Source organism: Arachis duranensis, chromosome 6 (genome assembly GCF_000817695.3).
Source record: "Arachis duranensis cultivar V14167 chromosome 6, aradu.V14167.gnm2.J7QH, whole genome shotgun sequence".
In the NCBI taxonomy this organism is placed as follows: Eukaryota; Viridiplantae; Streptophyta; class Magnoliopsida; order Fabales; family Fabaceae; genus Arachis; species Arachis duranensis.
In genome coordinates, this window is record NC_029777.3 from 5,437,777 (window position 1) to 5,451,373 (window position 13,597).

The 13,597-nt window shown below is 34.9% G+C and overlaps 2 protein-coding genes across 2 annotated transcripts; one reads left to right on the forward strand and one right to left on the reverse strand.

The window, feature by feature from the left end:
- The first annotated feature begins 253 nt into the window (after positions 1–253).
- On the forward strand, positions 254–3,460 carry LOC107492200 (protein DEHYDRATION-INDUCED 19 homolog 3). The gene is made up of 5 exons (XM_016113194.3): positions 254–434; positions 1,079–1,221; positions 1,569–1,646; positions 2,704–2,954; positions 3,146–3,460. Exons 1-5 carry the CDS (start codon positions 356–358, stop codon positions 3,252–3,254), a joined length of 660 nt encoding a protein of 219 aa, XP_015968680.1. The 5' UTR covers positions 254–355; the 3' UTR covers positions 3,255–3,460.
- Positions 3,461–4,149: 689 nt separating this feature from the next.
- LOC107492201 (uncharacterized) lies at positions 4,150–7,708 on the reverse strand. The gene is made up of 4 exons (XM_016113195.3): positions 7,266–7,708; positions 5,729–7,102; positions 4,672–5,632; positions 4,150–4,523 (listed from the first exon to the last, which is right to left on the reverse strand). The coding sequence occupies exons 2-4, from the start codon at positions 7,100–7,102 to the stop codon at positions 4,267–4,269; spliced, it is 2,592 nt and encodes an 863-aa protein (XP_015968681.1). The 5' UTR covers positions 7,266–7,708; the 3' UTR covers positions 4,150–4,266.
- Between the last annotated feature and the right edge of the window lie 5,889 nt (positions 7,709–13,597).

The following is a 13,597-nucleotide window of genomic DNA, read 5'->3' on the forward strand; positions in this document are numbered from 1 at the left end:
TCTTCACACCTAAACCCTAAATATTATTGAAGTAGGAAAATTATAAATCTAAAATTTGTGTTTGAATAATTGATTTTTTTTTTCAAAAAAAAGATATATGATAAATATAATTATTTAGCCAAGGACATATTTTAAATTTATAAATTGGATTTTTTTTTTTACAAAAATAATACAAATAATTTATTTTATTGAATATATAGATATTTATGAGTGATTTTAATAATTTAATTGGAAATGATATATACGGTAGTGATGTCCCCTCAGTGTGGTCTCTGGAACCTTGAAGCTTCAATCTTCAACCTCCAAATCAATCTCTGTGGACGTGATCTCTCCGATTCGACAGAGTTTACCAGCTATGGACGCAGAATCGTCATGGAGCGCACGTCTCTCCTCTGCCTCAAAACGTTATCACGCCGCTCTTCATTCCCGATCAGGTACCTCTCTCTCTCTCTCTCTCTCTCTCTCTCTCTCTAGTCAATACCACCCCCAAATTAATTAATTAAATTAATTGATTAATTAGTTGCGACAAAGATCCTAGCTTTAGAGCATTGGCATCGTTGCCAACATCCGGTGTTCCTTTTATGTGTTATTTTTCTAATTTAGTACACAAATATTAAGAACATACATAGAAATTGTTCTTAAACTGAACATCACTGTTGTGCTAGAAAGTTGCTTTATTGTAGCTGCTGCTGCTGCTGCCACTGAATTCGGCATCAGAACGATGATTTTATCTAATTCTACTGTCCACTACTTGAAATGATAAGCCAAACTTCTTGTTTGGTGTCCCATTTTCCATGGAAGATAGAATAAATGGGATTGCTGATCTCAAATATCTTTGTCAGCTGGACCAGTCATATAAAAGTTTGACAGTGAAGAATTTTAAAATTATATGGCATGACTTTACTCAAACATATTATTATTGTTACTATGATATTATCTTTTTGTGAATCATAACTCATAAGATTCTCTACAAACCCCTCCCCCAGAAAGCGCACCCTCTTTCAACTTTGGCCTTTTCTTTTGTTTTATGTTGTTTGCTTGTTTATGCACTGATTTATATGAGATTGTGTAAATGTAGATATGTTCTTGGGTTTTGACGAGAATGATGGGGATGATGATATAAGGGAGGAGTTTCTATGCCCATTCTGTTCTGAGTATTTTGATATTGTTGGATTATGCTGCCACATTGATGAAGAGCATCCCGTTGAAGCCAAAAATGGGGTATGACTATTCCATTTGCCATTCAACAAATTTTCTAGTGTATGTGATCTAGTTGCTGCTCAATTAGGGCTTGGCCTTAAAAAAGTGCTGGTTATCTTAGTTTGTCCTTTGCATCTTGCAGAGGCCCTTAGAAATCTATGCCTAGTTGGAAGTTTTAGTTGAGAATATACTAGGATGATTTTATAGATATTCCAGATTAGTAACATTGAGAATATTTTTCCTTCCTTCCCCTCTTTCTACTTTATCAGGAGTGTTAGTTTAGTCTCTTTTTTTTTTTTCCCGTTAGGAGGGGGATTTGATCTCTGGAAATTCCAATTCCAATTCAATTTTTGGCATCTCTTATGCAGGTTTGTCCAGTTTGCACATTGAGGGTGGGGGTGGACATGGTTGCACACATAACCCTACAACATGGAAACATACTTAAGATATCCTTTTTCACTTGTGTTTAATATTTATTTGCCCATTTTTTTCAAATAGTATTTATATTAAACATCCACTTAATGCAGGTTTGACTTTTCAGCTTTCAGTACATTATTCGAAATTTAGCATTAAGTAAAATCTCTTTAAATAACCGCATTTCTGCTGTGCCTTTTTTTTTTTTTGTTTGAAAGAGTATACTTTTGCAAAGATCGATCCCCATTATTTTAGCTGGTAGCCAAGTACACAAGTTTCTAAACCAATGCTGATTCAACATTTCTGCTTAATGCATTTGCAATCTACTAATGTGTGAATGCTTAGTTAGTAATCTTAATGCTTATTGAACATAGGGGTGTCAATAGGCAGGGTAGGGTAGGGTTTGGATCCAACTCTAACTCTACCCGCAGGTTGAGATTTTTATATAAACTCAACCATACCCTACCCATAGGTTGAGAATATCCCAACTCTAACCCTACCCGTTTGTAACCTGCGGGTACTCGATCCTACCCATGAGTTATCAAAAAGATGTAACATTATTATATAACTTTGATGATAATTTAAAATAGAACTGATTTTTATGTTAAAAAAAAACGTATTAAATTATCAATTAATAATCTCTTAGTGGCTAAGGATCTTTTGCATTTAGTGATAGGTATTTGGCTCAGCATCCACATGAAACATATATATATATATATATATGGGGTGCGGGTTGGTCAGTTAGGGTTGAAGCTCAACCCGTACCCTACCCTACCCGTTGCGGATCGGGTTGGGTACCCTCAGTTAGGGTGCATGTTGCCACCCCTAACTGAGCATTTGTCTAAACCCTAACTGACCAACCCGCACCCTACCCTACCCGTTGCGGATCGGGTTGGGTACCCTCAGTTAAGGTGCATGTTGCCACCCCGAACTGAGCATTTGTGCTTATTAGATGCATATCTTTAGCCAAGGTCGATTTTTTCCAGTTTAATTACACTTTCTCATGCTATTGCATTATAGCATTGTGCCTTTATTATTACAAGGATGGTATTTTGTATATGATGTGTTGATTCCTTAGCCAGTAAATACATGCAGCGCAAGAGGAAATCACGCAAAGGTGGATCCTATTCGACACTCTCTTTATTGAGGAAAGAGCTACGAGAAGGAAATTTACAAACCCTTTTTGGTGGATCCTCATGTATAGTTTCCTCATCCAATGCCGCACCAGATCCATTGTTGTCATCATTTATATTGCCTGTAGCCGAAGACCTTTCCAGTTCACAACCTCACTTATCTACTGACACAAGGCCATCCAAGAAAAGTTCAGATGACGAAAAACAGTATGTCTTTCATTCATCCTCTCTTAAGTGAAATCCAGTTGTGCTAGTTTGCTTCTATAAGCAATTGGGTTCCTATTTGTACAGTTTTTGGTTAAGGGCATATCTTCTAACAGCAATACTACAATTCGTGCAAGTTCAACCTGTTTTCTGGTATAGTCTAGTTTTTAACTTGTCTGATTGTTTCTGTTCAGATATGTGAAGCCAAGTACCTTATCAGACAAGGATAAGGAAGAGAAAGCGAAACGGTGCACCTTTGTTCAAGGGTTGTTGCTTTCAACCATTCTTGATGACAAGTTATGAGGATAATTCATCTCCAAGGAGTGCTGCTGGCTTTAAGTTCACTTATTCTGATGTTGTCAATGTATTTTATCAGAGTGAAATAAGATGCAGAAAATGAATGTAATTTATGTCATATGTGTGAGCTGTGATTTCAGTTCAAATGTTTCGTTGTTTCCTTTGATTTTCAGATCATAAAAGCTTTAATGAAATATATGAAGTTCCTTTGATTTTTGTTGTTTACTTATTATATTTGCATTTAAGGACGGACCATGGAAGACAGGTCCTTATTTCCTTTTTTCGCGGGGTGCACATTTTGTTGTGGTTGATTGTTGGGAGTTGATGATTTGAGAGCGATCCCTCTGGAGGCATGGTGGCCATAATCATGAGGATGGTGGTTGTTCTTGGTGCTGCCAAAGCAACAATTCTAGTTATCCTGACAAGCTGCTTCTTCCTTCATACGCTGAATCAAAGAAAGGGAAAACGAGAAGAGGAGAATTGAAGTGGGATTTCTTAAAATGTGGTGTCTCTTATGCCATATAGACACTTACGATATCATTAACTTCAAAGAGATCATGGTGGCTTATTTTGTCGAACAAAAGGCTATTCTGCCAAAAACTGTAATTTATTTTTCATAAAGAGCCGAAATTAGTTATTTAGTCATTAAATCATAACATCAGGTTATGCCCAAGCTGCTTATGAACCTCTGTTGCTTTTCTCATTACTTTAGGATTGATACATGATCCACGGACAATAGGAAGTTATTGATTTAAGGATAGTTAACCTTCACTTTGTTTTACTTCTTTAGAGAATGTACAACCACCGTAAGTCCGTAACCCAATAAAAATTGTTGGTCCAATTACTATCACACTGGTCCAACTTAACAAATTACATTTTGGAACAATGCATTGATAGGGGGTTTCTGTTCAAAGTTAGTGAATCATATTCATGTATGGGTATAAACAAATAAATGAGAGATTATTGACTCCTAACAAAATGGTGTGCCTCCGGACACAATTTAAGAATAACATTACGCCTAGAGACCTAATCGTAACCACTGTGAGGACATTCTTCTGTCCAAAATATTTTTTACCACATTTTTTACAAAAGAATCAAAGCAAGTTGAGCAGCAACCTCTTATCAAACTAGTTTGTCCACCTGCCATTAGTTCAATGTGGGGGCAGACATCTGGTGCGGGCACAGACCGAACCTCACTCTTCTTGTGCTCAAGACCACATGCAGCTAGTACGGTGTGTTTAGAACTCCTTGCAACGTCCTTGAGAGTATTATGCCCTGAATCAAGAATTTGGTGGCATGAACAAAAAGCAAAACAGAACCATGATACAATTTCTTTGTAATCAGAAATCACGATGGAAACGTGTTCCAAAGATTGAAAAAGGGTTGATAAACACACGTGCCTCAATGAAGGTTCTATGCTTACCTAAATCAACATCTCGAGATAAGCTCCACAGGTGTCTTTTAACCATAGACTTCAACTGCTGCTTTATTGTTTCGAAGTTACTCTCTTCTTTGATAGCAACGGGTAAGCTATTGTCAGTGACCACGTCTATGCTGTTGTTGAACGGATAAACTTGTTCATAACCAGATACGGAAGGTGTTGTTGCCACAAGTACGGGCAATAGCACACCGTGCATAGATCTGTTGGCAAGCATAGCTGAATCCTGAACCACTGGTCTTCTAGCATTGCCAATTCTCGTTGAGGAGGGGTCTGCATTCTGCATTGATGGAGACATATTGTTGCATAATCTCTCGTCTAAGAATGGGAGGTACGATGTTCCCGCATCCTGTGCCCTTGTATGCTGTGTTGCATTTGTTTCCCTGCCTTGATCGGTTTGAGAGTTATACAAGTTACTTGTTGAATTGGTAGCTGAAGTACCATTGGTTCTGCCAGATACCGAACGTAGCTGGTGAATCTGTCGGAGTATCCAGCGCCTTTCTGATAAAGTCGGTGCCCCTCCTCCAGGTCCTGGAGAAGCTAGTTCAACACTTCTACCAGAAACTCTAGCAGATGAAATATGCCCAAATCCTTGACTAAAAGATGCCCGGGGTGAAGATATCATGTTGAGGTCTATACTTTCTCGTTCATTAAGAACAATTGATGGTCTAACAGGCAAGTTTTGAGTTGGGACACTTGGATCAGTCAGACGTTCTTGAACTTGAGAGCTTGAAGATGCCAAAGCATCCGGTCTGCAACCATCACAATACCAATTACCTTCAGGTACTTCCCGACCCAAACCAACACAATATGTGTGTGCAGGGGAATCACAGATATCACATAGTAACATGAGGGCATCATCTCCACCTTGACGGCACTCTGAACAAATAACATCCTCATATGGATCAATATAGCTCCTGAGTTCTTCTTCGGTGGGCTGGTAAACCTATATGACACATCAAAACATTTGAACCAGACCTATAATATAACAAGTGCAAAACCAAAAAGCAGGAAATCAAAAGTACAAGCACAATTTAAGTACCTGGTCGCGTTCAGGCACTTCTACTACCACTTCTCTAAAATCAACTCCTGCAGTTGATCTGGCAGGCTTAGTAATTGTTCTGAATCTCTGCTTACACAAAGGACACCGAGTTTCCACTTTTGCCCACTCCACAATGCAGGTAAAGCAAAAGTAGTGAGTACAACAATTTAGAATTCCTCTTATTTTTCTTTTATTTTCCTCAGACAAACAAATTCCGCACACCTGCTTTCCCAACTCATTTTTTAAATCCTCTACCTTTTCCTTACCCTTTCTTCCTTGAGATTCATCTATCTTTTCCTTACCCTTTCGACCATGAGGCTTCCTTAGTTGGTGTCGATCTTCATGTAACTCAATCTCTTCATTTTTGGTTAAATGGGAAGAACTCCTCAAATTCCTTCTAGAGCTTTGACACAATTCTTGGGCTTCTCGGACCTGTTCTCTTTCTTCTTCGGAGATAGTAAACTCGAAATCAGATGAACCAGAAGAGGCACCATATGCATCGGAATTGGAATCCTCGGGTAAAAGCATTCTCCTTGGCCTACCCAATTCTTTCCTCCTTTTTGTCCTGCTGGCTGGGCCATTATCAATAAAATCATCCACATCATCACATCTTACTTTCCTCTTTAACCCTCTATTCCTTCTTTTCTTTTTCAAGGGTTTATTTGAAGCTCTAGATTTCTTCCTCTTTCGATGTTTGGTAGAAGTCACGGAAACCTTTCTCTTCAAAATCTTCTTGCGCACTTTCATGTTGTTATTTTTCTTCTTTCTTCCCCTTGATTCTTCTTCCTCTACTAAGTAATCTCCTTCCTCTAGTGAAAATTCCTCATCATCATCTTCAAAATCAAAGTCCTCATCGTCGTCGTCATCGCCATTGTCCTCCTCATAATCATCATATTTGAAATCCTCATCTTCATCCTCATCATCCTCACCCTCCTTCTCCCTACTTCCACCTCCACATCCATCTCCATCTCCATCCCCATCCCCATCCCCATCTTCTACTTTTACTTGTTCTTGTTCTTGTTCTTCTTGTGCTTCTTGATCTTCATGTTTTGCATATGCAATCCTTCCCCTCTTTCGTCTGCTTTTACTTGCATTTTTCTGTCGGCCACAAACACCATTCCTGGCCTCTGATCTATTGAATTTCTTCACTTGTTGAATTCCATCATCTTCTTCCTCCTCGTCTATAAAAGCATCATAACTCTCCTCTGTTGCACATCCATCTAGAGAGGAGCTATATTCGTCCGGACAATCGGACACTTCTTCATCTTCATCTGAAACCACATAATCTTCATCGGAATCATCGGAACCACCTTCCTTTGACCGAGCCCTATTCCTAAAGCTGCTTTTGCCACTAATTTTTCCTCCCCTTACCATCTGTGTTTCCACACCAAAAAGAAAAAACCAAAACTATTTTTAAAAACCTAATAAAGTGTATAAACAATGAAAATTCCTCAAAACAACAGGAACGAAAGAAATCAGTAATCACATCAAATTAAGTCATCAATATTTTGTACGGGTTGCGGTTTCGTGGATTTACCCTTGATGGCGGCTTCACAGGCAAAAACGCAACACAGAGGTGGGGTTCATGGTGGTCGCAGCTTGAAGGGCAAAGTACGCGTGGAATCGGCGGCAAAATCAAACGCACCTGACAGATTGGCAGATAGTAGTTGAGATTCGCAGCGGCCGGGAGTGCAGGTGTCTCCGATTCGCGTCAAGCGGTGGTCTCCTTTGATTCGCGTCGTGGCGTCGTGCGGTGGTCTCCTTCGATTCGCCTCCTTCGCAGCGGTCGAAGACGGAGATCGATAGAAGGAGTGGCAGCGAAGGAGTTTAGATCGGTTATAAGAGACGGCGACGGTGCGGCGAGGGGTATAGAAGGGAGAGGGATCTGAACCCTAGGTGAGGGATGAGGGTGAAGATGATGCAAAAATTGGGCATCAAAACTCAAATGTGAATAGAGAAAAGTCAGAAAAGGGGTCGGGTTTTCAGAAATAATAAACAATATATATTTTGTACACGGGTCACCGGGTGGACTTTTTTCATGCCCGATATCTAACCCAAATAAAGTTACAGATATTCCCTTATGCTTGTGCCGCTTCAACTTGAAGTGACCAAATCCGAACCGTTATTCAGCCATTGGATCGGATCAGCCCTTTATGGATGTGGGTCGGGTAATCTTGTTGCCATTTTAACCCACGTTTAGTAATTGACTCATGCATATCTCATGTAAGATTAGGAATTTGGATTCTATGCTTTTTTATTTTTCCGGTTTTTTATACTTTTAGGATTTCATGTTTGACTGGTACTTTCTTTTTTTCTTTTTTTTTTTGCATTAGTTACTTGAATATCTCTTATAGTTGATAATTATTACAATATTAATATATTTAATTAAACTATAGTCACCAAAAAAAAAAGTAGTCACCAAAAAAATATTTAATTAAACTATTTAGCATTAAGCCATTAACAAATATTTTTATGCGAATAGTCATATTTTTTAAATACTTCTTATGAGTAGTTCCTAATTTTACTATATTTAGTTAAAAATTAATTATAGATAGTTTAGTGACAAAAAAAACTTAATTAGTATACAACAAATAAATACACACAAACATAATATATTAATTTAAACTATTCCAAAAATAAGTGTGATTTATGTAGGCTTATAAAAACTAATTTTTAAAAATTAACTTTTTAAAGTTATAGTATCTGTATTTGATAAATTAAATTAAAAATAATTTTTAATAAATACAAATAACAACAAATATATTTTATAAAATAATTTTTAAAATTTAAAAATACTATAGTAGATATTAATGTAAGAATTAAATTTAGATATTGTGTTTATTTGGATGTTTGATAAAAAAAATTCAATAAAAAAATCTTTTTTATTTTTTGTGTATTTGATTTTTTTTTGTAGTAAACATAAAAGTACTAAAAAATTTTAAAAAAATATATATTTTTTGAGAAGTTATAATTTATATCTTTTTTAAAATATTTTTTTAAAAATTTTTTTTACATAATAAATAAACAAAAAATAATTTTATATTGTTATACCTAAACATAATTGAAAATAAAAATATCTTTTTACATAAGATATCCAAATATAAAATTACTTTTACTTTTCTATAAGATATTTTAAAAAAAAATAACTCAAAAAAATCTTTTCTTAAAAACTCACCAAACAATCCCATTAATTAATATATGAGGTTATATTAGACTTTTTAATTTTGATAAACACAATTCAACTTTAAAAAATAGAGTAAAGTATCGTTTTTGTCCCTAACGTTTGGGTTAAGTTCTATTTGTGTCTCTAACATTTAAATTGTCCTATTTGTATTTCTAGCATTTGTAAAAGTGACTTAATGTTATCCTGCTATCAATTACACATCATGAACTTTAGTTTGAGTTTTGAAAATCTCTTGTTAAAGTTAGAATATAAATGTTTGAGACAGAATCAATTATCCACTCCAAAAAATAACTCATCAAAAGTTGAAACTAATTTCTGTAACATTTACATAATTTACTTTTCTAGGGATATAATTAAACCTAAATACAAATAGTGGGTATAATATTAAAATCAAACACATCCAAGTGAGACCTAATTAAAAATGAATACATCCAAATAAGAATAATTGAAAAATACAATTTGAGTTTAATTTTTTAATTGACGACAAAATAATATTAAATCACTTTTCTAAACGTTAAGGACACAAATATAACTTATCCCAAACGTTAAAGACAAAAAACAATACTTTACTCTTAAAAATACCCTCTTAGATATTTTTAAAAATACCCATAAATTTAAAAAGCTGCAACTATAAGCTTATGAACTTTTTTATTTACTAAAGGTAAAACGACCTTTTTAAAAAGTTTTACCTAATTAAGTCGTAATATGTTAAATTTTTTAGAAAAAAAAGGATTATAGAATTAATAATAACATCTTTTTATGTTTGACATTTGGTATATATAGATTCAGAACTTGAGTAATAAGCTTGTTAAAAGAAGTTAAATATAGAAATTTTCCAAATTTTAAGCAATTCCTTGCATGATAATTGTAAAAGAAAGTAGCAAAAATTATAAAAGGCTTGGATGAAAAGTGAAGCAAAGAGAAACTTTTCTTGTGTTATATGTTTTACAAATAATAATTTTATAAAATAGAACCATATAAAATTAAGATAGACGAATGAAGTAGGACTTTGCCGAATGGCAAAACAATTTCTAAGCGTTCACACTCCTTGTTTGTAGCTTTCTCCATGTCTACCTAATTAAGCTGGACGGCTTAGGGTTTTTCCACCATGTGCTTTCTTTCCTAATGCTCTTATTTTAATAAATATAGTTTCATTGAGATTAAATGAATACCTATGCAATTCTATAGCTTATAGCTTATAAATTACATAAAGTGTATCTGTATTTCAATTTTATATACCATACTCACTTAGTCACTTTTGATGTAGCTCCTAGCTAGGAGAGAACAAAATCCTCACATTTATTTATTAATTCATAACCATAATAAGTCTTTTCTTATGAAATTGTATTAGGTTACCATATCTCCTTAATAAAATGATGCATTGATGTAATGACGTGAGCGGCAGGCAGCTCTGGTTACCATATATATATAGAGGGCCGAAAGCTTCTAGCATCCTCAGCTAAAATAACCCTTAAGAAACCGAGACATATCTAAGAATTGGAAACCATTGCTGCCTTCAAGTCCTTCTTTTGTCAAGACATTTGCTGCCTTATTTCCCCCTCCTTATAGGTGTGCATGCATTTTATGTTCCATGTTCTGTTGGTTAGGTTTAAAATTCTTCTCACCAAGACTTTGGGGGTGTATGTTTGCTTTATTTCTATCTTGATCACTTCAATTACTGCTTGGGAGTCAGATTTTATTATCATTCTTCTTAATCCCAGATTCCAAGCCATATTCATACCACATATTTATTATAGATAAAAGTATTGTGTGTAGTGTGTTTATTGGCCTGAGGGATCATGTTTACTGGTCGACGAATAAAGAAATTTACTAAGTCACAAGACATCAAAATAGTACATTCGACTCCTTACTATGCACAGATTAATAGCCAAGTTAAAGCCATTAATAAAATTCTAATAAGTTTGATAAAAAAAACATATTGGGAGACAAGCTTAAAATTGAAATACTACACTAAGTCAAGTATTATGAATTTATAAGTATTTTTTAAGAGAATCAATTAAATCAACACATTTTGAGTTAGTGTATAATTATAGAGTTGTATTGTCACTTGAAATAAATTTGCAAAACATAAGGATGGCCACACATAATGATTTGTCAGTCGAACAATATTGGTCAAGTATAATTGATGAATTAGATAAGTTAGACCAATAAGTTTGACTCATGGCATTAGATAGAATGATAAAACAGAAATAGATGATATCTAAGTCATACAATCAAAAAGTGAAAGGCAAAATATTTACGGTTGGTGACTTAGTATTGAAATTAGCTAGTACTTTCAACTGAGTAAATCGAAGGCAAATGGTCTCTTTTATGGGAAGGACCCTTTAAAAATAAAAAGTTTTCGATAGCAATGCGTATGAATAAGAGATACAAATAGCAGCCGAAGCTTACATGTAAATGATAGGTATCTCAAAAAATACCATTGTCACTAAAACAAAGTCAGTCGAGAATACTGAATAAAATAAGTGCAAAAGAGAGTTAGAGCAATCATTTATAGTCGAAGAGAGAGAACATTATTGGTGGATGCGACTTTATTTTTTCCTGATCTTAAATCAATCAATTCTTTTTCTAAGACTGCAATCCTTGTCATCATTTGTCGTTCTTTTACTCGACCCTCTGACAAAACCTCAGTGACTTGAGACTTAGCCTTGTCATATTTTTTCAGCTGAGTATCACAGTCGGTTAAAGTCTTAAGTGACTTATTCAGTTCTTGGTTAGCATTATGAATTTTGGAAAGGTAGGAGGAGACTACCTCTTTAAATGAGCTAAGAGATGAATGCATGTCGAAAGAAATATGTTCATTGAGAAAAGCAAGCATATCAGTAAGTTGAGCCTTTAGGACAATATTTTCATCGATATCCTTAATGAAAATATTCAAACAATCAAGAACAATATTGATTCTATCAACAACTTGAGAATCTGAACCCGTGAGCACATGGGAAGTGACTTCTTCTATAACTTCTTTTTCTTTGGTCAACGACTTCTCAACTTGAGGGACAACAATGCTCAACTCTAGACCAGAAGACATCTCTATAGTTTCTTCAAAGGAATAAACATGTCTAGTTTCAGATAAGATATTTTTCATGTTAAAGTCGATGTCATCGAAATTCAAATATCCAACTTTTAGAGAAGAAACATTAAAAGATGGTTCAGTGTCTTGATCAACGAATTTCTGTGTCAATAGTACGAGAATAATGTCTTTGTCAACAAATTTCTGTGTCGACAGTTTGACAAATTTCTGTGTCAAACGTCCAGGAATAATAATGGTGGTTGCAGCAATTGACCCTGGTCTGTATGTAGTTTCAGATTCTTGGTGAATTTTAGCACCACTAGAAAGAGGCATATAATGAATATGAAAAGATCAAAGATAATGGTCATGTGGCAATTGAAAGGAACTTAGTATTGAAAATCTAAAATAAAAGAAGTACCAAAAGAGAAGATTTTGAAATATGAGATGTTGTTGTCAATAATGGATAGATTCTGCTTCAAAGTCGGAACAGGAGTAGTAAGACTAACAGTTTAGGTAGTTTGAATTGGCTGAAGAAATTCTGTTTCAGTATGAACTATCTGATCCACTTCTCGATCAGAGGGATCATTGATATTAGCAACTTGAGAGGAAGTTCCTTTATAGGATTTTTTCAACTACAATATATTAGAAAAAAATAAAAATTGCAAGTACAAGGTGAAAGCAGTTGCGACAGATAGTATTGAGTATATAATTTTGAGGAGGTTGCAGGTCAAACTTTTTAAATCTTTGGTGGTCCAACTTCCGTCAGAATATCAATAGGACCATGCTTCTTTGAGGAAAGGGTCGCACCACTCGACCTTTCTTTTCTTTGACCTCCCCTTTGCTCGGTCTTTTTCTTAGGTGTCCTCATCAGTATCCCAGATTTTCTCAACTAGTTGTAAATCAGCAGCAACTTGAGTGATGGTTGTCTGTCGAATAATTGAATAAATCAAGTAAGTTGGGTCAAGTATCAGAAATGATACTTAAAGAAGTATGAGATACTTAAAAGGAAATTAAAGATTTCTTTTAAATTCTCAATTTTAGTGTTTTTTTTATGTTATATACACAATAAAAAAATATCAGATTAGAGAGGATTTAGTTGACAAATGTACAGTGAACAGAAAAATACTTTAACCGCTACTCACGAAAATCAAGAGTCAACAAGAAATAACGACTAATATTTAGATACCGTTATTGAGTCGACATTCTTTGGTGATTTATCTCTAACATCTTGTCAATTTTTTTTGTCTTCGATAATTCATAGTGAATCATTTGGGCCTTAGAGTCGAGAGACAGCAGAAAAGGTAAGACTTGGGCTAAGTCAAACTGTCGGGCTACATACTAGGAAAAATAAATGACTAGTTTCTTTTTAAGAGGCTAAGTCGACTCATGAGGTAGTCCGACCAGGAGAATTTGAGAAGTGTTCTATTCAAGGAGTGTTCTATTTTAAATAATGTATAATTGTCCTTTCAAATTTTTAAGAATTTGAAAAGGTTGCACATGCCCGGCATTAAAACATGTATTTTTGAATAAATAACAAGTTTTAAAGGGGCAATTTATTAGTACGAAAATTAATTTTTTTTTTGACAAGAGGGATCTTCGACTACTAATAGTTTCAATTACAGAAACGGTGTTTCAACCACAGAAACAGAAACAG

Excerpts from the sequence above, each read along its gene's own strand:
- LOC107492201 (XM_016113195.3), bottom strand. The coding sequence starts at position 7,102 with ATGGTAAGGGGAGGAAAAATTAGTGGCAAAAGCAGCTTTAGGAATAGG. Across the intron at positions 5,633-5,728 it reads AAGTGCCTGAACGCGACCAG|GTTTACCAGCCCACCGAAGA; the intron begins GTACTTAAATTG and ends TGTGTCATATAG. Across the intron at positions 4,524-4,671 it reads ATCTCGAGATGTTGATTTAG|GGCATAATACTCTCAAGGAC; the intron begins GTAAGCATAGAA and ends TTCTTGATTCAG.
- LOC107492200 (XM_016113194.3), top strand. The coding sequence starts at position 356 with ATGGACGCAGAATCGTCATGGAGCGCACGTCTCTCCTCTGCCTCAAAA. Across the intron at positions 1,222-1,568 it reads CCGTTGAAGCCAAAAATGGG|GTTTGTCCAGTTTGCACATT; the intron begins GTATGACTATTC and ends TCTCTTATGCAG. Across the intron at positions 2,955-3,145 it reads AGTTCAGATGACGAAAAACA|ATATGTGAAGCCAAGTACCT; the intron begins GTATGTCTTTCA and ends GTTTCTGTTCAG.